The sequence below is a fragment of the Leptinotarsa decemlineata genome, unplaced genomic scaffold (assembly GCF_025532065.1).
Source record: "Leptinotarsa decemlineata unplaced genomic scaffold, Ldec_3_MD MMD2_tig00001719_RagTag_RagTag, whole genome shotgun sequence".
Classification (NCBI taxonomy): Eukaryota; Metazoa; Arthropoda; class Insecta; order Coleoptera; family Chrysomelidae; genus Leptinotarsa; species Leptinotarsa decemlineata.
Window position 1 is genome coordinate 4,586,563 of NW_027412569.1, and position 23,212 is coordinate 4,609,774.

The following is a 23,212-nucleotide window of genomic DNA, read 5'->3' on the forward strand; positions in this document are numbered from 1 at the left end:
GCACAAGAGTGATAATCTGAAAGGGACTACTATGAGGGGGACGAAATAGAAGTTGTTGAATAAATAAATATTTTTTAGAAAAATGAAAATTCGTCTTATTTTTTAACAGACCTCGTATATACAAAACCAATGTTATTCCTCTCTTCGAGAGATTTGAAATGGTAATTAAAAATCTGATTGATTTTGTGTAAAAAGGACAAATTGATTAGACTTCATTTGTGGAGATTGACCAAGTGATAGTTTCTCAAGTAATGAAAAGACAATTTAATCACTGCCGTATATAATATTACCTTTCACTACATATTCAGACTCAATTTAATTGAGTAATTGAGATCAATGGAAACGAACTGGGAAATTGCACTCTTGTGAGATTAATAATAGTAGTAGGATTATTACATGATTATATATAATTTTGGATAATGAGATAGTTTGAACCCCTTATTAATTTATAACAGAAGCATATATACAGAGCTTATGTAAATATGAACTGCTCCAGTGGAATGAAAATAAACTGATACGGGTTTAGATGTCTGAAGTGATGCTGCAGAATTCATAGATATCATTAAAATCATTAATCACCACCAGTGAGATCATCACCAAAATAGTGTCATTAGCATGGACTTGAAATAAATGCGGAAGCAGTAGAAGATATCATGGAATGAATTGATTATACAGTGTGTCCCAGCTAAAACTTGTCACCCCCAATCTAGGAACTCGTGAAAACAATTGAAAATCGCTCAGACCCGTCGATTTGTATTTCAAGGGGAAACATCGTGTTGTCAACCCCCACATCCCCAGCACACCCTACTTCATAATTTTCAATGGGACTACTATACTTATGGTACATCATCGATCCTCAATTTCTGTACACTGATGTATTTGGGATTGAATTCCCTTCAAAATGATGTATCACAAGTATAGTAGTCCCATTGAAAATTCTGAAGTAGAGGGTACTGGGGATGAGAGGGTTGACAACACAATGATTATGTATTTAGTGAAAGTGTTCTCCTTTAAAATAAAAATTGACGGGTCTGAGCGATTTTTAATTTTCAAAACGAACTCCATAAATTTCAAACTTTACAACAAGTTGACTTCAGAGATGTGTTCACTGAATAATATCAAATTCAACAAAGCTATTAGAGATATACTTTTAGACCATCGTTTTTATAGTATTGATTAATTTTTAAACAATTAATCAATCAATTGATTAATAATATATTAATCATATCATTCACTTGTATATTCAAATTTGTAAACATATTTTAATAGGTACATTATGTTATTGTAATGTCCTTTTAAATCCAAAAGTTATGAAAAGTTTTTCATCAGTTTATACAGGGTGTAACTGAATAAGTGTAAAACATTTAAGGAGGTGATTCCTCATCGAAAAAAAGATAGGATCATTCATATAAAGAAATGTCATTGGAGCATCCCTTGTTAAAATACAGCCCCTTAAAGGGGGTACATAAAATTTGTATAACAATTTTTTTCACAAGCACTGAAAAAGTTACAATATTGAAATTAACCTGACGTTTCATACTACCAAAAAAACACTTATCCAGTAATTTATTTGGTTTACCACATGGTTGTAAGGGGTGGAAAACGCAACCCCTAAAATGTATTTCCAATGTATTTTTTTGTCTTATTATTTGTTTACCATTTAAAAATTCATTTCCGATAGCCTGTTTCATTTCAAACAAAAAATGTCTCTAGGGTTTTTTGCCCAAAATAAACCAGTTCAAACCAGTAAAAAATTATTTTACGAACAACTACAGAGATACATCGTCCTAAATGAGAACTGAATTTATTGTTATTTTGTAGTTAGTACCTGCATTAAACGATTGAAGGGTAATAAACAAAATTAATTTATTAATAACAAAACACACAATATGTTGAAATCATAGTAAATGTTCAATATGTCTACCTTCAGACATCACGCATACGTCTAGACGTCGGCGCATTGAGCCACGTATTCGCTCAAATATTCCTGGAGTCTCTCTGATTACCCTGCACGCATCGATGATGCGGTTTCTTATGTCCTCTACATCGCGAACAGGAGTACGATAAACCAAATGCTGTATATGGCCCCAAATAGAGAAATCAAGAGGATTGAGATCCGGGGATCGAGCGGGCCAGTTCTGTGGTCCTCCTCGACCTCCACTGATTTGCATATGTTTCAGCTAAATGCTGACGTGCTACTTGACAAAAATGGGCGGGAGCCCCATCATGCATAAAAACATATCCCTTCTGACGCCCAAAGGAACTTCCTCCAGCAGTACTGGATGCACTTCTCTAAAAAATTGAACGTATGCCTCACCATTTAATCAAGGAGGTAGAAAATGAGGCCCAATTAAATCATCCCCAATGACTCCGAGCCACACGTTAAGAGAAAACTGTTCTTGATGGTTAGTTTCGACAATAGCGTGAGGGTTTTCATCAGCTCATATGTGGTAATTATGAAAATTAATAATCTTGTCCCGAGAAAAACTACATTCGTCTGTGAATTATATCGTCTTCAGAAAGTTATAATTTCTTCTAATTATTTCCAGCATCCAATTGCAAAATTCAAGACGGTTCGGAAAGTCTCGAGGTAACAGTGCCTGTACTCGTTGTAGATGGTAAGAGTATAAGAGTTGTTCCTTTAAAATTCGAAATACCGTCATATGATCAACATTTAGCTGGAAAGCAATCTTTCTGGTACTGGTAGTAGGTTGTTCCTCAATCAAATTAAGTACTGCTTCCTCAAGCTGTGGTGTTCGTACTTCTCGATGGCGATCACAATCCTGCGTTCTTTTGTCGAATGAACTATATTCTCGTAATCGTTGATGACGTCGAGCAAATATTCTATGTGAAGGATGCTGCCGTTGAGGATACATTTCAGCATATCTTCTAGAAGCTTCTAACCCATTCCCCTGCGACAGACCGTAAACGTAATGCATATCAGGCATTTCCTCATTTGTGTATGCCATTTTAATAACAAGTGAATTATTGAAGTAACAAATTAAGAACAGAACAACAACACACAATTAGTATTAATTCAATTTCGAAAATTCACAAACTGACAGCATCATACCAATTTAATTGTCACTATCGATAATATCGATCTACTAGATAGATTAGTTTTGTATTTTCGCATTTATGACGATGTATTTCTGTAGTTGTTCATAAAATAATTTTTTGCTTCGGACTGTTTTATTTTGGGCAAAAAACCCAAAAGACATTTTTTGTTTAGAATGAAACAGGCTTTTGGAAATAAATTTTTAAATGGTAAACAAATAATAAGACAAAAAGTTACATTGGAAATAAATTTTAGGGGTTGCGTTTTCCACCCCGTTTTCCACCATGTGGTAAACCAAATAAATTTCTGGCTGTCTTTTTGGTAGTACAAAACGTCAGGTTAATTTCAATATTGTAACTTTTTTAGTGCTTGTGAAAAAAATTGTTATACAAATTTTATGTACCCCCTTTAAGGGGCTGTATCTTAACAAGGGATGCTCAAATGAAATTTCTTTATATGAAAGATCCTATATTTTTTCGATGAGGAATCGCCTCCTTAAATGTTTTACACTTATTTAGTTACACCCTGTATATTACATGTCTATGACTATTTTCTATGTATAACATGTTATAAACTTATTGTAAAACAGTGAAATACATGAATCTTTCTATTTATCTATTAAGCAAACTGTTGAGATAGTTAATCTCGCTTTCATTATTTTTCAGTTCCATTATATATGGAAGACTGGGAGTAGAAATAGCAGAAGCAATCGTTTCCTCGATCTTCCCTTATGACGGTTTATGGACATCCGATAGAAAAATTCTTTCACCATACCACATGACAGTCGAAGAATCAATAAAGAGCGTTCAACCGAGTTTGAAATGTATTGAGAGTCATATTTCGAATTCAAACTGGAACCTCAGCCAGGTTGCATCAAACGAAACTGCATTGAAGACTTTGATCCATGTGATGGCTGTTGATGTGGCAAAACAGGTAAGAACAATGTTGTAAATCATGCCCTAAAGAAAATAACGCCGGCCGTCGCTGGTAGCCATAAATCGAGTGTGACGTGGTTTCGATGGAATTATGCAGCAAATATAAATGATCAACCGTGTTATATCTTGAAATATTGCAGATAACATGAATAACACTTCTTGGACAGGTATAAAGTCTAACTATTTTGAGTATCCCACATGCAATAATAGTAAACCACTCAGTCATTCAATATATTTTTACACAATCTCATTTTTATTATAGGCTTTGATTTCTTCGTTGGAACAGACTGAACATACTCACCAACCTTCTCTAGAGCGGTACGAAGATACTGCATTATTTTTCATAGCTTACTCCCAGGTACGTTTGACTTTTATAATTGAAAATGGTTATATTATTATAAATCGTAAATGTCAATGCATAACTTGAAATATTTCCATTTTCCAGACTCAGTGCTCAGAATCCACCACTCAACAACAGTTGTATGAAAATATAGTCAACTTTGAGTTACCACAATATGTCAGGTAGGTGTTTTCATTATCAGGAAGGAATAATAATGCGTTAATATAATAACCCAGTCAGTATATTTTATATCAAAGTTATAAAAGAGTAATTATTTTGAGCTTGAGGATCCAGATTCCTGACTTCTCTGTTTTTGACAAGCTCATTGATGTCAGGTATCATATTCATTGTGATTATTTCAAGAATTGATTGGAAATGTTCATTCATAAGTCTTATGCGATGTTTGTTCTTATTTATTTTCATGGCGGAGGACATCTGCTCACATAAATAGGAACTACCAAACATGCACAGAAGGCCTGCTGCATGCTTTTTTAATTTCGGGTAGTTATCCAAATATTCCAAACTCCTGAAAACAGCGTTAACCTCTAAATTTTTCTTTTAAAATACTGTCCGATTGAAAATCTATCAACTCCATTTGCAAATAAACTGGTGCCTGTAAAGCTTCAAAATTGAATGAATTGTTAAAAATTGGGAATTCCATTTCATTCATTTTGTGGAAGTCTTCAAAATAATAGGTATTTCTGCTTGTTGCTAAGAGATGGCGTTACTGTCTATAATTGAGATGTTTACTAGAACTAAATACACCTTATTTTTTTGTAGTGTAATAGTGTGATACTCTCTCGCTTGTCTAGGCATGTGCTGCCCTTAAAATAACTTATAAATGTAGGATGCGCATTTTAAAACTTCCGTAGAAGAATCGAGTGAAGTCCAAAAGCTCCAAAAAACATGATTCTTCTTTTGTAAAAACTGCAAAAAAATCCGTTGTAACCTTATTGGTTTCAAGATTTTCTACATAGAACTTATATATGATATATGAAATATATCAAAAGTGAAAACTATTGAGGATACATATGTATAAGAAAATAAATATTTCAAAATGAAAATCTCTCCAAACTACCTATACAGTAGACTCTGGTAAACGTCTGTCGGAAAACAACTACTTTCCGGGCTAATATCAAGCTGCTTATAGAATTATATCAGACATTTCCAAATATTTATTTTCTTATATGTATGTACCTCTCCTCGATAGTTTTCACTTTTGATTTCTGTTGAAATTTCGGTACATGATATGTTTTTTTCCCTGCTTGGAGCTTTGTTCACGAGATGGAGTTGTTATTAGTTGAAAATCATGCTCTCAGACGAAGGTTTGATATATGTAGCGGAGCCGTATTGAAATTAATTGAGTCCCATGCACTTTGCTGTCTGGGTAGGATCTTTCCTGTACTAACAAGAGGTAATACCTCGAAACCGCGATCTGCAGGTGATCTATTTGGATAATTTCAGCATGGTCCTATTGCTGGATGAGCAAGAGACATCTGCGAGACTAGACTTTGTGAGAAATCTTGCATAAATGTCTGTCGGATATAATTCAATATCCAGCGTGGTATTAGCCGGGAAAGTAGCTGTTTTCCGGCAAACGTTTACCAGAGCCTGCTGTGTAGGTAGTTGCTGTGTGGGTAGTCTAGAAATATTCATTGTCTTATACAATATATGATCTATAGGCAAGAACACTTTTGTTATGATTTCACGTTACGTATTGTATATGTAATAATAATGTCTCGAAACTCAAAAAAAAAAAGATGAGTTTAGGGAAGCACATGCTTGACTATTTGATCTTAAATCATCTAAAGGAACAATTTGTTCGGGCCAATCTCAACTCCCTTCACTGTAGGTTAATGGACTGACACCTTTCAGAAAACAATTTCTCCCCTGGCTAATACCACGAAGACCATTGGATTATATCCGACAGATGTCAGTGCGGGATTCTTCACTGAAGTTATTCCTGCATTTTCTGTTGGCGATACAACTGCCGCAATAGATTTTCAATTATTGGAACATACTTGCAGACCGGTTTCAGGCTGTTTGGCCACTTGTCAGTGCAAGGTTAGTGTCTATCAACATAAAGTCAATGATTTCCGATAATTGAAAATCGAATTCCTTCGGAGTATCATTCCTCGAACTAGGCTGAAGCGGACAACAAACAATAGATTTGTCATCGCCCCATCTGCCTGTGAACTCCCTACACTGTAGGTTAATGGACTGACACCTATCAGAAAACTACTTCCCTGGCTAATACCACGAAGGGCATTGGATTCTATCCAACAGGTGTCAGTGAAGAATCCTGCACTGACACCTGTCAGATATAATCAAATGCCCTTCCTGGTATTAGTCAGGGGAGTAGTTGTTTTCTGATAGGTGTCAGTCAGGGGAGTAGTTGTTTTCTATAGGTGTCAGTCCATTAACCTACAGTATAGGGAATTGAGATTGGCCTGAACAAATTGTTCCTTTAGATGATTTGATTTATGGCCAGTCTTCAAGTATGCCCACTGACTATATGTGAAATATTTGATCTTAAATGTAGATAAAACTACAAAATTATGATATTCTGAAAATTCCACAGTTTGTCAAAAACTATCCATATAATCTAAAAACTTTTTTTTTTTCAGATTGAACCTCATTTCGAACCAACTGTCAGATTTTGCTGTATCACTAGGATGCAATTTCGATAAAAACTCGCAGTGCCGTAATATTATTTAAGTACTTAGATCAAAGTGATTCTTATAGTATTTTTGTATATAGAATTACATACATTTCGGTTGACTTTATTCCATAAGAGATATTTATTTATTTTGTACAATTTATTAGCGACACGATTGTTTTTAATAAAATAACTTTGTAAATCTATGTACAGTTTATTGAAAAACAGGTTAGACCGCCCATCCTATTGAATAAACTTTGAAAAAGGCAAGCTAGTAAAAATAATCAGTTGTTTACTTAATAATCGTCCCTTACAACATCAACAAATGAATCATCTTCTTCAAACACATCATCTATTTCTTCTTGACTTAACTGTTCTCTTTTCAAGTCAGAATCATTCGGAAATCCCTCATCAACCCTGCTTTTCTTCAGAGGAGGCCCTTCTTCGCATTCATCTTCTTTGGCTGCGACATTTTTGTTGGCAGATTCTATGGTGTCGCTAGCAAGAACTTCAGTCTGTTGTGGTTCAAGACGAATATCTACAGGCGTTGATACTTCAACAGCTTGCTCTTTTTCTTGTTTGACATCACTGTTACTTGGTAATTCATTTGGCACATTAGAAACTGTGCTTTCAGAGTTTTTCATTTGTGAATTATCTTCAACTTCTTCGGGTTGAATTTCACTACGACTGAGAAACTCCTCCTTCACAATTGCCTTTTCAGTGTCAGAGACCTTTTGCGGTAAATCTGTAACAAAATAACATGGACTTGTAAACATCTTCAACTTCGATATGTAATGTAATTGTAATGTAATGTAATTCGAATTAAGTAAGAGGTCTGTTAAAAAAATATATACATTTAATGTCATAAGAAAAATATCTTGTTGACAAACATTTAACATTGACATACATACATATATACATGTACACACATATATACACACATGAGCACATACTCAAGCAGTATGTTAAAATGTAAGCTTGTGCATGAGTAAAAATAAAATTGAGTAAATAATGACATGTATAATAAAACAATGCAGAGAAAGAGAAAAAAATTCATATATGAAGATTGTGTGGAAGTTATCCTCAAAAAAATTCATCTAATGTATGGTAACCCTTTTTGACAAGAATTGCCTTCAAGTTTCTCCTAAAAGATAGTAGTGTGACACATTCTGTTAAACTTTATGGTAACTTGTACATTTTTACTCCATTATATATAATTGAGTTTTTGAAGTGTTTGTACCGCTTATTTTTGTAAGATGATAACAGATTGAAACAGCTCTTTACTATGTACACTCCAAAATGCTATGCCATACCTTAGGTGAGAGTCTATGAGGGCATTATAAACATTTTTTGCTGCGTCTGACCCTAGTTCTTTCAATATTATTCTGAGTGTAAAACACCCTGAAACTTTTGTTTCTAATTTATTTGCAACTAACTAACGTTAGTTGCAAATAAAAGTGGTAAAAAACATAAGAAATTTTCATTTCTCTTTTCATTATGATCTCCTACCACGTAGTAACGGCTACATCCATCAAAAATGATGAAACTACCAGAAGTATGTACAGTAGCCAGGTAATTTACATATAGTAGAAGGAATATGGGTCCTGAGATTGATCCTTGGAGCAGTCCTGCTTTCACATTCTTTGTACTTGAACAACTGAACTTACTAAATCATCTCATTTAGTCAAAAAAAAGACAGCACCGGTTTTCTAAAAATGGCCTTATTCTAAATACCGACAAAACCAAGGTATTTCTATTTAGAACCCTTCAACAAAGAATTGAGTCACCAACTGTTCATTTAGCAAATAATCAAACGAAAGTAGAAACCTTAACAGAATCTTTAGGTATACACATCGATGAGCATCTTCACTGGTATACCCACATTATAAATTTAGGAAAAAAATTGAATCAAATCTGCTACAGTGTAAGGATTATTAGTACTTATTTGAACAAAAAAATCATTAAAAATCGTATATGCAGCAAATTTTGAGTCTTCCACAAAATTTGGTATATTATTCTGGGGATCTTGTAGTGGCATCTCAAATTTATTTGGAATTCAAAAAAGGTTGATAAGAACTATGTTCAAACTGAAGTACCGCCAATCTTATTGGGGCAAATTCAAAGACGATAATTATAAACTGACAGTACATGCACTGTACATTTATGAATGTATAATGTACTTATTCAAACATAAAGATAAGTTCTTGGAAGCAAGATGAAATCATACTTACCCTTTGCTGAATGCAAATATTTGTTTCCCTATTCATAGGGAAATATAATATATTACCACAAAATATCAAATCCTGTGGAAGCTTTAAGAAAATTTAAAAAAATATTTGAAAGATTTCCTTATAGACTTGAAATCATATTCAATTCAGGAATATCTGATTGCTGTTGACTTTAGATTAACATGGCGTCTTATACAATAAGTTTGAAAATGTCCGTATAGGACGTAACTGCAGTAAAGTTAGTTACAAATAAAAGTGGTAAAAACAGAGAAAGTTTCATTTCTATTTTCTTCATTATGATTTCCTACCATGTAGTATAACGGCTACATCCATCAATTTATTATATTAAGGTGTTTTTATTGTTACTGTATACTGATGGTTTTTTTCATTTTAATGTTTGTACAATCTGTCTGACGTTGCATTTTATGTTGCAAAACAATGTGAAAGCATATCTTGTAATATATTATATCATTATTATTATTGCTTTTAACAAATTGTCTACATCTTGTGAGATAGGATTCGAGCCATTTCAGACAGTTTCCAGTAATTCCATAATGATGTAGCTTCCACAACAGTATTCTGTGATCAACACAAGTCAGAATACTATTCAAGTTACTACTATTCAAGTTGCTGCGTCATAAGCAGTTTTGTTTTCCTGAAACCCAATTTGATGGGGAGTGATATTTTGTTCATATTCAGATTGTCATTAAGTGTTATTCTAACTAATTTTTCGATCAACCTTCAAGAGTTTGTTATAAAGATATTGGTCTTAGGTTTGATGTTCAAATTTCATGGGCTACGTACATTCGAATAGCAATTATTAATTTTTTCATGTTAATACACCCTTCTGGAGCATATGTTCACAGTTCATTTGTTTAGGATGTTTAGTTTGTTGATGAGAGGCAGAGAAATTGAAGTTTTTTGCGTGTTTGGCGGTTTTTTGCTATCGAAAAAAATAGACCAAAGAATTTGCATCGAATTTTGTGTAAAAAATTGAATTGGGTGCTCAAAAACACTTGAATTTTTTTGAGAAAAGTGAAAATTCAACTTTTTTTTAAACAGACTTCACATGTCTCATATTTATAAACAAAATGTTCATTTCTACTCCTGCTTTTTGAAAATATTACAGTTACAACTATAAATATACTTTTATTTATTTACCTGTATTTTCTACAGCTATTGATTGGTCCGTGACATTTGCCTCAACTGTTTCTTTGCAAGAGCTATTTTCTTCGATGTGCATTTTTTCTCCACTTTCACATTGCGAAACTTCCATACTAGTCGACTTTTTAATAATTTTCACTTCTTGAATATTTATCTTTTGTGATGTCTTCCACTCAACTGTCTTTTCACTGTCTGCGTCATCCCCACTGGGATCCGCAGCACAGTCCAATTGTTCTGCAGCCTCTGAATCGTCAGGAACATTATGAGTTGCGGTCTCCATTTCATCATCAACATTTTCAGAAAAATCAGGTTCCATTGTAGTGTATACATCGGGGGGGCCTATTGGGGGTCCAACAGGTTGGCACAATTTTTCTAAAGATCTCAAACTTTGTTGGCAAACTGTCGAAATATGTCTATTATTTCTAGTGGAACCATTGCTGAGTATATGTATGGCTACACCAAGGGACAGTGCCTTTTTCAATTCTTTTTTTGCAATATCTTGTTCAAAAAAAGCTCCCAGAACTTGGTACAGTTTTACTTGACACTGTTCATTTGTGTATGGGTGTGGGAACTCAGAAGTACTTATTTCCATCAGAGTGTTTATCACAGATGAATATAAAGCAATCTGTAAACAAGAAATCGGACATGCATTATCAATATAAACTAGGAGAAAATAAAAACAATCTCTATAAATTACACTTTCAAGTGCAGATTATGTGAAATTACATGAAAAAAGGCGAGAATTTTTTTTTTCACAACTACTTCTATATGGGTATCAACTGACAGGCTTGGCTAGTACTATAGAATTACACCATTGAAAAGATGCAAATCCAATATAATCTATGCAAAGAACTTTGTCAACTCAGAATCGCGTTAGAAGCATGGATCCTCCACTGAAGTAAAGATTTTGTATGGTGTCGAGAACTGTGTGGCGTTAGGGCGGCTAACGCCACACAGCATTGTTAGCGATACACCAACCAAGTTGAGGTAAAAGGTCAAAACTTACTGAGAACTGTGTGGCATTGGGTGGATGAAAATTAAAAACTGAAAACTTCAAAATGAAATAAGTAAAAAAAATTGTGTTATAGTCAGGTCAAATTAGACCAGAAAATATGAGTAAAGCTACCTAAATTCCCACCAAGCTGAAAATCAGTAAGATTGTTCAAAGTATGATTAAAACTAAAATTTGAAAGTTCCCTTTCCCCTGTATGGAAAAAAATGTATTCAAGGTCATACGTCAAAAAAATGAGTTCGCGATTTTCAGCAAAACGATAAGTTTTATCATAAAAATACTTCAGACAAAAATTGTAGATTATAAAATCATCTACAGAAAATGTATTCATACTTTATTTCCTACGATCCACCGTTTTTGAGATATAATGATTCAGAAAGTTGTAAAAGTTGTAATCGTCATAATATGCATGAGTACGCCACGTATATACATCTCTTAGTTGTAATATATGTTAAAATATTTTTCTATCGGTCATTGTAACTTACACTAATAATATAAAATATACATAAATTATAACAATAAGAATATCAGGTAAAATGACATCTGCATTTTACAGGAGGGGTAAAATAACAGTTTTCAAAATGTTTGAAAAACAAAATTTAGTTCAATGTGCTGAAGTTTTAAAAATAGTAATTCAACTCGACAAGAAATTATCACTAACAGCATTCGCTTTCTTCTTTCTAAGTTCAAATGTGGCTTGATTATCAGCTAGACCCTACAGACTGGGGTTGGAAGTTGGTCAACAATTCATTAGAACCAAACTTTACTTCCACCTGCGCCGGAAAAACTGCTGAACACAATTTTTTGCAACTGCAAAAATGGGTACAGTGCTAAATGTGGTTACAAAAAAGCCGAACTGTTTTGTTCTCTGGCATGTACATATTGTTAAGGCCGGTCGTGCTCTAATATTGAATCACCAACAGTGGAGGATCCGTTTGATTCCAACGAGGCGACATGCGTACATTGCTATTAACGCAGTTTACGTGTATTCAGGATGAACATGAAGAAGAACAAGACGAACAAGAAGATCACGAAAAAGAACAAGAAAAAGACTTTGAAAGTTACGACTCGGACGATTAAATTTCACAACTTTTTTAAAACTTAAATTACTTTTATCTTTTCAATCTCTGCTGATATCCATTATTTTGCAATATTTTAAACGTGCTAACTACACTACCTCATTGGTGGCGTGGAAACGTGTTCATATTATGACGATTACAACTTTTACAACTTTTTGAATTGTTATATCTCAAAAACGGTGGCTCGTAGAAAAAAAGTATTGATACATTTTTTGTAGATAATTTTATGACCTACAATTTTTGTCTGAAGTATTTTTATGACAAAACTTACCGTTTTGCTGTAAATTTGTAAATGTAAATCGCGAAACTCGTTTTTTGACCCTTGACCTTCAATAAAATTTTTTCCTCACAGGGGAAAGATTGGGAACTTTCAAATTTCATGTTCAATCATATCTTAAACCATTATACGGATTTTCAGCTTGGTGGGAATTTAGGTAGCTTCAAATGTCTAAATTGACCGGACTAGTTAAACGGTTTCATAAAAAAAAGTATGATGATGTAGATAATTTACTAAAATCTAAAAAATTATTCGGAAATCCTAGGTAGCAGTCATTACATCACTATCCTCAGCAATCTACGGTATTGATCAGGTAAAATAAAAAAATAATTAAACCGTTGGTCTTAGCGTAACTTGAGTCAATATGTGAATACTATGCCCAATGATTTTATTATTTTTTATTTTATCTGATCAATACCACATCATCTTTTTTCTCAATAAAACTTTGACACAAATTTTTTCTTTGTCTATTCAGTTCGTACTCCAAACATTCGCTATGGAATTAAATCAGATCTCATTTAAATTGTGCGGCATTTCTACGAATGATATGTGGTGCATTCATATTGTTTCATTCAAAGACATATCCAGAATTATATGTATTTTGGAATCCTTTTGACCTTCTGATGAATTGATTTTTTAGTTTCTCTTCAAACAAAGAATAGTGAAAATTTTACATGTTAAAATTCCAGTATTTCAATGTACTTGGATTTTGGCAAATTTTGTACTACTCACCTCTGAATTAGTGCTGATTTCTAAAGGCAAATTAATCAATAGGTGCTCCAAAGTATCCAGTGCCAGTAGACATCTTTTCTCCTCACTCAGTTTTTGATCAACAGTTTTGTTTCTGAAAATGGAGAGGCTGTTAATTATCTTTAGGTTTCTTTTGAAAAGATTAATACTAACAAATTACTGTTATCCTGACTGCTCGCTATGATTTGTTCTTGAACAGCTTTCCTCTTGGCTTTCTTCGATTTATTTTTAACAGATTCAGTAGTTACCTTGAACAAAAGACCGTCCCTTAAAGATAAATTCCAAAGTTACTGAAGAGCTAGTGAAAATTCTACCACAAAGAATTTAATTCTCAATACACAATCTTCAGATCTAGCTTATCTAGGTTGTTTATAATGAAATTGGTAGTTTGGGTGACTTTTTCGCAAGAAATTCATCTTAATATCATTTTCCAATATATCAAAATATTATAGTTAACTTCTTGGAAAAATGTGTAGATCTTGCAGGAATATTTCTTTCTGGTACAAATTGAAAGAAAAAGCACACTTGAAGAAACTACTTTCCTTCATCAATACTGAAATACACAGAAATCAAGTGTTTTCTAGATAGTGACACAAATTCTAAACTCAAAACCTTTCGATGAAATCAACTTACATTGAGCGAAACTTTGGTTTTCACGGGAATTATGTCCTTCAGAATACACGTTATCAACTGAGATTGGAAGTGAGTTCCAAAAGAATCTTTGCTAATCTGGATCCATTCATTCAAACATGTGTATACTGCTTCTTGGTATAAACTAAAAAAAAAAGTATTAGGATGTTCAATATAGTAGGACAAAATTATACAGAGCTAGTTGAATTCGAATCTCTGCATGAGATCTCGATAACATTAAGAGATAGGGTTGGTTAAATTGTGTGAAATAATTCTTATTTGGTTTTCATTCAAATTAAAAAAGCATCAAATACCTTAAAGTAATCTTTCCTAATTTAAATACAATACGAAGTATTCCACTTTCAAATCACAGTGGGACTACTTACAACGGATATTACACAGCATATTGCAGACACCCATATAGTGGCACGTGGCATGAATACAACGATTCACACGTGTTCCCAATTTCGCCAAAATCACTTGTGAGCAATGAGGCATATGTCCTCTTTTATGAACAGGAGGGAACGAAGCAGCACCTTTGATATGATTTTTTTTTTCATCTTTCCTTTTTTTATAATCTTAGTTCTTTGAATTGATTTGTATTTCATGATTGTTCCTAATTTCATTATTTGTTGTAATATTCAAAATTTTTATAAAACTAATAAGTAAAAAATAAAAATAGATAAATAAACAAAATGTTATGAAAAAAAAAAAATACGAAATTCATGAGAGAAGCTGCATATTCCAGAAGTCAATGAGAAAAATGTAATTCTCAGTTTGGAAAATACTAATATATAAAATTAGGTATCCGCTTGTAATCAAATCAAATCAAATCAAAATATGCTTTATTACCCAAGATATAAACATCTTATTGGCAAAGTCTAGTAAAGTAAAACATGTATAAGGGACAATTAACAAATATAAACTATAAAATAATGCTTAAACACCGGAGCAGAGTATATGGACAGAACAATATTAAGTCCAGCTGAACAGCTACAAATATAAGTACATGAATTTATGAATATTAAGTAAACGTAAATATATAATTCTACATAATGAACATTGATAGCCATTTTGTGTTGATTTCAATAACTTGTTTACACAAAGCTACATGTCAATTATTCGATAGAGCCTTGGTAGAATTCGTCCACACTATAATAGGGCCTCCCAACAAGGTATTCTTTCACTTTCTTTCTGAATTTCTTTCCATTATATATTTGCCTTAAATTAATGGGAAGGTGGTTAAATAACTTCTTGCTATTGAAAATAATAAAATTTTGTGTAAGGGCTAGAGAAGGTGTGGGAAGGGAAACGGAGTAAGACTGACGTGTACTATAACTTGCGGTGTTCCTAAATTGATTTTTATATTTTTTGTGGATAAGACACACTGTTTCCAAAATAAAAAGACATACTGAGGTCAAAATTTTTTGCTTCACAAATAATGGGCGGCATGAATCCCTGTAGCTAGCCTTGCATAAATATCTGATGGCTCTTTTTTGTAGAGAGAATACCATATTGAAACGAAATTTTGCACAATTTCCCCAGAAACAAATTCCATAACGTAAATAGGATGGTTTTTTTATTTTGGTGAATTTTCTGAATAAAGTTTTACATAATGATGAATCCCTTGCAGAATGAAGTTGAAATCAGTTCAGTATTTTAAACATCAACTCAACACAAAAAGTTTTCCTTGAACCCTCGAAGGTTAAAACATTTCTCTGGAAACGGAGGGTTGGGATATGAACACATTTTAAGGATTCATTGTTTTTCAAAGAATTTTTGAAGATGTCAGTTTTGGTGCATGAGAAGGCGTAAATATTGATTCCACTTGAGTGATTATCAAGCCAATAATAAAAACAAATATTTATCTAATGATCATAAAATTTACGAAATTACTAGGAAAATTGATTTTGGCAATATTAAATGAATACTGCTAATATAATAATTGGCACCAAAAATATAGGTCTGCATTTAAAATTTCAAAGTTGGGAGTAGCCCAAGTCGGAGGACACCCTGTATAAAGTTTTATGAACATGTCAGGCAGATTCGAATTTTTAATAGCCCTGTAGATCATAACCTGGTAAATTGAAAGAATGTGCGTTGTACAATATCTAGGCAATATTTTTATTGAGAAGTGTTTCTCACAAGTTGAATAAGTCTTTTATCTGAATTTGCTAATAAAAAGTTGGGACCTAGTTAATTATTGACATGTACTTTGACTTTTGAAGATTGACATCTTTGAAGTTGATAAAATTCAACAACTTGATATAATGAAAAATGTTTCAAAAATTATTACAATCATGAGTGAAACTTACCAATTAGATGTAAAACAACTGCAATTTTGGCATCTCCTCAGACAATCTGTTAAAATTTTGCTTATTTCAAATGAAAACGAGAGCGAGTCGATATTTGACCTGAAAAAAAATTCTGATGTAATTGTTTTCATAAATACAATCATACGTTAGGAGCAAACCTAAAATTCTTCACAATCATAATTATTCAAATGATTGGCAAAATTGATATTGAATGCTTAGAAAAGATATTTATGGTTTGTTCAAAAACACTAAAATTAATAGTGAGGTTTTCAAAATAGATGATATCATTGCAGTGATATAAACCACAGTAGAACTCCGATTTCCAGAACAATTGGGACCAATCACATTTGAGATCTTTTAAAAGAACATAGGCATTAACAATCAGAGTCACGATTAACGGGAACTGACAGTCAGTTTCTCATCTGAAACATCAGTTATTTAGTCTTATCTGAAACAGCGCTATCAAGTGAATCTCTCTTATGGTGATAATTCCTTTGAATATATACAAGTCGCCCCACTACTCCAATTTTCAGATAATATACTATATACCGTGTTAGGAATCACACGTTAAAAGGTAAGACCTCGTTAGTCCTTAGCTCGCACAAGTTTCAATTTCTTAGAGTTCCTGTACGAAGGTACAGGCTCACCCAGAGTAGAATCCAGTTCAGATTTTATATTGGTTGGGCTGAGGCCTTCCAAGCAAAAGTATTGTACCACATAATGATGACCAACTTTCACGAACTCATCAAAAACTCTTTGAGGATAGAGCTAATTAGTAGTTTCAAAAAAACAAACTTTATTTAAATTCTACTGAAACATAAAAATTGTACCTAATGTCTACACATAAGCCCTATCATACTGAGACTAGCATAAATTTATTAGTTCATTGCATTGGATGAAAAATTAGGTTGGCATCCTGATGTGAAGGCACTGAAGAATAAAAGTTGCAAGTTCTATTTTTCTTCTTAGGCAGCTCAGGATCAATACAGTGTGCATCAGAAGTATTACCACCTTATCTAACTCGTTACTGGACTCTTAGGAAAATCGCCGAGACACGTCGATTTTTGATTTCTACAGTGTACATTTTTTATGAATAGTTCACCCCTGATTTCATCCCTTATTGGAGGGGAGCAATCCTGTCGAAAAATTTAAGTAGCATGGTTTGGTAAAAGTGATAGCTCATTTGAAAGGAGGTTTTATTCTCAATTCAACCGTGCAAAGAATTACACCACAAACAGGAAGGCAACTAAACTATAACTAACTTTTTCTGTTATTACAGTAAATGTTCAAAATGTTCCCCATTGACCTCCTGACAAAAATAGAGTATATTTTTAGTTTCAGTCCTGACGCTTCGCAAAGTATCGCGAGTAATTGTTGCACACACTTCCCTATAACGTATACGCAACTCCTGAATAGAGTGACACTGAGTCTCGTAGACTTTAGATTTTAGGTAACCCCATAGAAAGAAATTGAAAGGAGTTAGATCTGGTGATTTTGGATGCCATTCCACAGATCCTCGACTCCCGATCCATCGTCCTGCATAAACAGTATTGAAATAAGTCCTGACAACAACTGTAAAATGAGGAGGAGAATAATGTCCATGTCAATTCGTTTAAATTATTTTCGACAGTTGCCACTATCAGTGGACCTATCACTGTTTCCAGCATTTCCAAATAGAGGGCACCAGTCAGATTTTCCTCAATGAATAACGGACCTATAATGTGGTCATTCAGTATTCCAGCCTACACATTAACTTTTTGGGGAAACTGGGTATGAGTTCTGCGAAAAAGTCGAGTATTTTCATCGGATTAGTACCTCACATTTTGTCTATACGGTCTGGATCATCGTATGTCAGTTCATGCACCATGTTTATTTTATAGGGATGAAATTTACTTTTTTTTGAACTCTCAATACCTTCATCTGCGAAACCTCACAATTCAAGGCAATAAGTTCTACTCGACGAGGAGGGATTATTCACAAACTCGTTCATAATGTCCACGTTCATCTTCCCCTATAGTTGATCGCCCAGAACGTGTTTTATTTTACACACTGCCGTTCTCATCAAAAATTGTCCGCCTTTTGAAATAATGTCTATCAATAGGGCGATCTGGAAAACGTTCATTGAACATTCATATAGCCTCATGATAATTGCAATGAGCCTCACTAAAAATAATAATCACTTCGCATTTCTCATTTAACGCACAAGGTGCAACCATTGTTTGAAGATGAATAGAAAGCACAACTAACAGCTAGAATACATTGACTCGCACTTTCCCTGATATCAGTTTTTTGAATTGACCATTTATCCTCAAATATCCAAAGACACCTACAAAAACATGCAGTTTATATCTACGCAAATAACAAATACGTTTCACTTGAAGTCTGAACCAAAAACGATATCATACAGGGCCAAATTTTTTATTCTAAGGGTGATAGCTCTTTGTTATTTGTCGTTATTCTTGAACAATCATAACTCTTGAATTAATGTAGCAAATTTCAATTCCTTTACACGGCTGAATAGAGAATTAAACCCCCTATAAAATGTGCTATCACTCACCACCCCATGCTATTTGAATTTTTCCAAAGGGTTGCTCCCCTTCAGTAAAAAATGAAATTAGGGGTTCATACTCAAATGTACATTGTAGAAATAAAAAAATTGACGTGTCTCGGTGGTTTTCCTAACAATAGTGCAGTAACGAGTCAGAGAGGGGGGTAACACCTATGATAGGCACTGTATATCATATCACAATATGTAATCACATTTTTTCTAACAACTCAACAATAACATATTCGAGGGTTACATTCTACCCAAAAACGTATAAACCAATCTACATAAAAAAACAACTGGTTACCAACTTTTGGCTCTCCCAGACTATTACCATATAATAAATATCTTCAGAAGCTGCAACAGTTGTATCTGTACATCATTCAATAACAATGAAAACTGAAAACTGGATAGTGAGTTCTCTCCTTCAACAGTTGGACAACGATGAAACATGGTTCCTCTCCTGATTAGGTCTAATAATTCATTCTGTTTGATTTCTTTAGCAACAGGATATGCTTTTCTGAAAAGGAATGTGCATTAAACAATAAAAAACCAACATAGGAAATGAATAATGAAAAAAAGTTTAAATGAAGTTATAGAATTTCAAATTACACAAAATTTGAGATCAGAGGCTACTGTAACCATAGTTGGGGTAGCGATGAAAGCATTTATATGAAATTTAATTTTAGACTGGGTGATGCCCACGACTTCATTCAAATAAACTTCAGTTACTGAGTTTTCACAGAACAGCAAAAAGTGAATAGCCAAGTGAACGGTTGGGCAACACTTGGTTGTAGCACAAATGCAGAGAGTCATCAACAGAAGCCAACCTCACTTACTGGTTTTGGTCAATTTGCCTTTACTTCTCTGATGATAGCTAATGAACCAGAAACACATGTCTATGGTTTGCACATTTTTGGAGTGCTCTGTCTGTATATTTTCCCTGTGTTTGAGTTATATCTAATACACACACTCATCCATCATTTGTATCATATGCTGGACACGGATATTGGTCAAATTATTTGAAATTCATAACAGTACATTCAATTTGGAAAGTTTTTCATTTTTTAGTTGAACTTATAATAATAAGTCGTCCTTTGGTTTTTTCTTCCCAAAAAATGGTGAAACTATGATGACTTAGCGATACTTTGGCTCAATTTTTTATATTGTCATTTAATAATAATAATAAATTTATTAATCCCAAGAAGCATAACATATAATAACATATAACAATATAACATATACTAAGGACAATGTAACATACATTTTGAAAAAAAAAAAGGACAAACATACAACAAATAAAAATATGAACAACTACAACATTGTCAATGTTTTTCAAAATATGTTCTTTCAGGTGTGTTTTAAGTTTCGTGTGATTCAATTTTTTTATATTATTAGGTATTTTATTATATATACATATTATGATTTTATTTTGTAACAGTTTCAAATAAGAGGAATTAGCTGTTGCCCAAATTGATGTTAAGTATTTGAGATTTGAATGAATTGAAAAATAAATGGTTTTCAAATATTTAAAAGGAATAATATTTCTTATTCTATGAAACGTACCAACAAAAGATGACATTTTCTTTCGGAGTCGACTGATACGTGAATTCCACAATAAATTCTAATCTAGATATAAGCCTAAAATTTTTACCTCTTACTCAAGTTCTAGCACATCATTACTGAGATTTAGAAAAACGCTTTTGTAACCTTAATTTGTTCTGGAGATAATTGTATAACAAGATTCATCAAAATTAAAATGTATCTCATGAGATCCTAACCAAAGATATATTATCAAGACTTCTAGAATGGATTTTTCAATGATATTGTAGTAAATGACAGTTATATTATCAGCAAAGACTGATAGAACAGACACGATATAAAAATAGAGAAAAATATTTAAAATTGATAACAAATTGGTGAATGAATGTACTAAATATCTAATTAACACAATAGTATATTAGACATAAATATAAATGGTCATCTGAGTCCATAGTATGTGAATGAAACATTGATTAAACTTACTTCAACATTGTTGCAATGAATATCAAGCAGTTTCTGATATGTCTATATAAGACATGTGCCCTTTTTAGAGAATCAACCGGAGCATCATTGAATTTGTAGGCCTCAATGTTGTTTCTGCTCAATTGTTCAATTTCCGTCTCATTTTCAAGAAATTCATCAAATAAAGTGTGCACAGTGGAACATAATTTCTGGAGAGATTCTGAAAAATTGTTCATATGATTCACTCCCCCTACTCCACCACCTCCAACCTAAAAAATATAAGTATTGAAATTGTGTGTAAAGGACAGATTTTTTTTGTCATCTGCATTTACCCTTATTTTTTATACTGTTTTCAATCACTTTATTTATTTAAATTCAATTTTTTTTTACCATAACTATTGATTAATATACAAATATGTTACATTTTTTTGAATATTTGGAAAAATAATACATAACCAATTACAAACTCATTTAAACTGACATGCAATAAATGGAAGTTAACTGAATATGGGTTTTTGTACAATTCAGGTTGGGCCCAAGACTGAACCCTGTGGCACCCCACTTCGTACTTTAAAAAAACCTGAATTCCTCTATGCTTTTACAGTTACAGATATCAATCTTATTTAATTTATTCCTTGAAAAGATTTGGCTAATATGAACTAGGATCTTGATATATAAAATATAGCAAACGACTACATAGTATATCTAACCTGCTGTAGATGATGGAAAGCAATTGCAGCTTTTTTCACAACTGATTCTGATGAATCTTCCAAACTCTGAAGGAGAAAAGTTTCTATTCGGTTTTTGTGGTTGGTGAACCAGCTGGAGTATCGTTTCATACATATGGCCAGGGTTTCCAAAACTGAATTTTTCTCTTGGGAATATGTGTGTGGTGATAGGCACATTTCAAGAACTTTGCTTATATACTCCGATATAAACCTTTTAGTAAATTCCTGCTCGTTGTATGCCACTTCAACAATTTTTCCTAAAATAAATTGAATCCTAATTGAATTATAGGGGAAACTAACATTATCATTGTTTGTAATGCTTTCAGATCAGAACAAATTTAGCAATCATCAGTTTCCAAATTCATTCAGTCTTATACGAGGTTTGTCAATAAAACCTAAATTATTGTACATGCAAAATAGATATAAAACATTAAGTGATTGAAAAGCCACTGTATGTCGAAAGAATGAAGGGTTTTTAACTTGTGGTCCAATGTTTTAAAGAATTTTTAATGATTATGTCAAGCACTTTCAAGTTGTAATGTCTCATTCACAATGAATAAACTGATTGATTGATTAGAACATAATATTGAGGAACTTATAATACTATGAAGAAAACAAAAATCGAATCCTTAATTCTGGGCCAAGGTTCGGTTTACCCACAATATGGAAGGCTTTTTGCAAGGAATAAGAACAATATAAATATAAAAAATCTTGGGATGGATTCATGGGGTGGATTGTTTTACTACAATGAACTAACAACACACAGATATTACAAGTGAGTATTTATAAGATAATATATATGCCATTGAAAATTAATGGTCAACTGGTAAGTATTTCTCATGACTAGCGATCTATGACAAACTGGGTACATGAATTCATCCTTACATTATCACACTTACCAATTAAAATCAGCTTCATCTCTTTCAGGCTATCCCCCGAATATTTCACTAGGCAGTGATTGATCCAATTCAGTGCATTCTCTTTTATGATTCCACTGGAGCAATTATTGATTATCAAATTCAAGAATACGAAACCTTGTAAACGGCTTTTGGTAACTGAGAGCAATTTATTCACTAAACTAATGACCACTCCTTCACTAGTATGGCATTGTAAATTCAGGTTCAAAATATTTGAAAATATGGATTCCATGCAGTCATCATAATTTGAAATTTCTTCAAGTTGAGAACTAGTCAAAGGCATTTTGTGAGGATATTGATAAGCACAAGGTGGTGTGATTTTTTAAAACTGAGAATTCGTTTTTGCTTACTTCACTGATGAGTTTATCGGAGAGAGTTTATATTTTAAATTTTAAGTAAGTTAGAAGTCATATTCGCTTTGCATTCTCAACATAACCTAACACCTAGGAAATAAAAGTAAACGAACTATTATGACGTCACTGAAACGAACATAGCCACAAATTACCATGTGCATTTGGCCAGGCTCCCTCTGTTCATCGTGAAGAGAAGCTTCGTACGGGGTGCACATGTC

General features: G+C 33.0%; 2 protein-coding genes across 2 annotated transcripts in view; one reads left to right on the forward strand and one right to left on the reverse strand.

The window, feature by feature from the left end:
• Positions 1 to 7,198, forward strand: part of LOC111501885 (endothelin converting enzyme 1) — a 354,283-nt gene extending 347,085 nt beyond the window's left edge. The window contains exons 9-12 of the mRNA XM_074176343.1: positions 3,724 to 3,991; positions 4,256 to 4,351; positions 4,439 to 4,515; positions 6,961 to 7,198. Of these exons, the coding sequence (XP_074032444.1) occupies positions 3,724 to 3,991; positions 4,256 to 4,351; positions 4,439 to 4,515; positions 6,961 to 7,051 (532 nt within the window). The 3' untranslated portion in view covers positions 7,052 to 7,198. The remainder of the gene's footprint in view (positions 1 to 3,723; positions 3,992 to 4,255; positions 4,352 to 4,438; positions 4,516 to 6,960) is intronic.
• Positions 7,187 to 23,116, reverse strand: LOC111501884 (proline-, glutamic acid- and leucine-rich protein 1). The gene is made up of 10 exons (XM_074176342.1): positions 22,624 to 23,116; positions 21,707 to 21,981; positions 21,018 to 21,265; positions 19,327 to 19,512; positions 16,448 to 16,546; positions 14,136 to 14,277; positions 13,656 to 13,750; positions 13,485 to 13,596; positions 10,382 to 11,009; positions 7,187 to 7,737 (listed from the first exon to the last, which is right to left on the reverse strand). Exons 1-10 carry the CDS (start codon positions 22,922 to 22,924, stop codon positions 7,289 to 7,291), a joined length of 2,535 nt encoding a protein of 844 aa, XP_074032443.1. The 5' UTR covers positions 22,925 to 23,116; the 3' UTR covers positions 7,187 to 7,288.
• Between the last annotated feature and the right edge of the window lie 96 nt (positions 23,117 to 23,212).

Excerpts from the sequence above, each read along its gene's own strand:
- LOC111501884 (XM_074176342.1), bottom strand. The coding sequence starts at position 22,924 with ATGCCTTTGACTAGTTCTCAACTTGAAGAAATTTCAAATTATGATGAC. Across the intron at positions 16,547-19,326 it reads CTGAAGATATTTATTATATG|GTCAAATATCGACTCGCTCT; the intron begins GTAATAGTCTGG and ends ATTTTTTTTCAG. Across the intron at positions 14,278-16,447 it reads AGTTGTTTTACATCTAATTG|TTTATACCAAGAAGCAGTAT; the intron begins GTAAGTTTCACT and ends TTTTTTTTTTAG.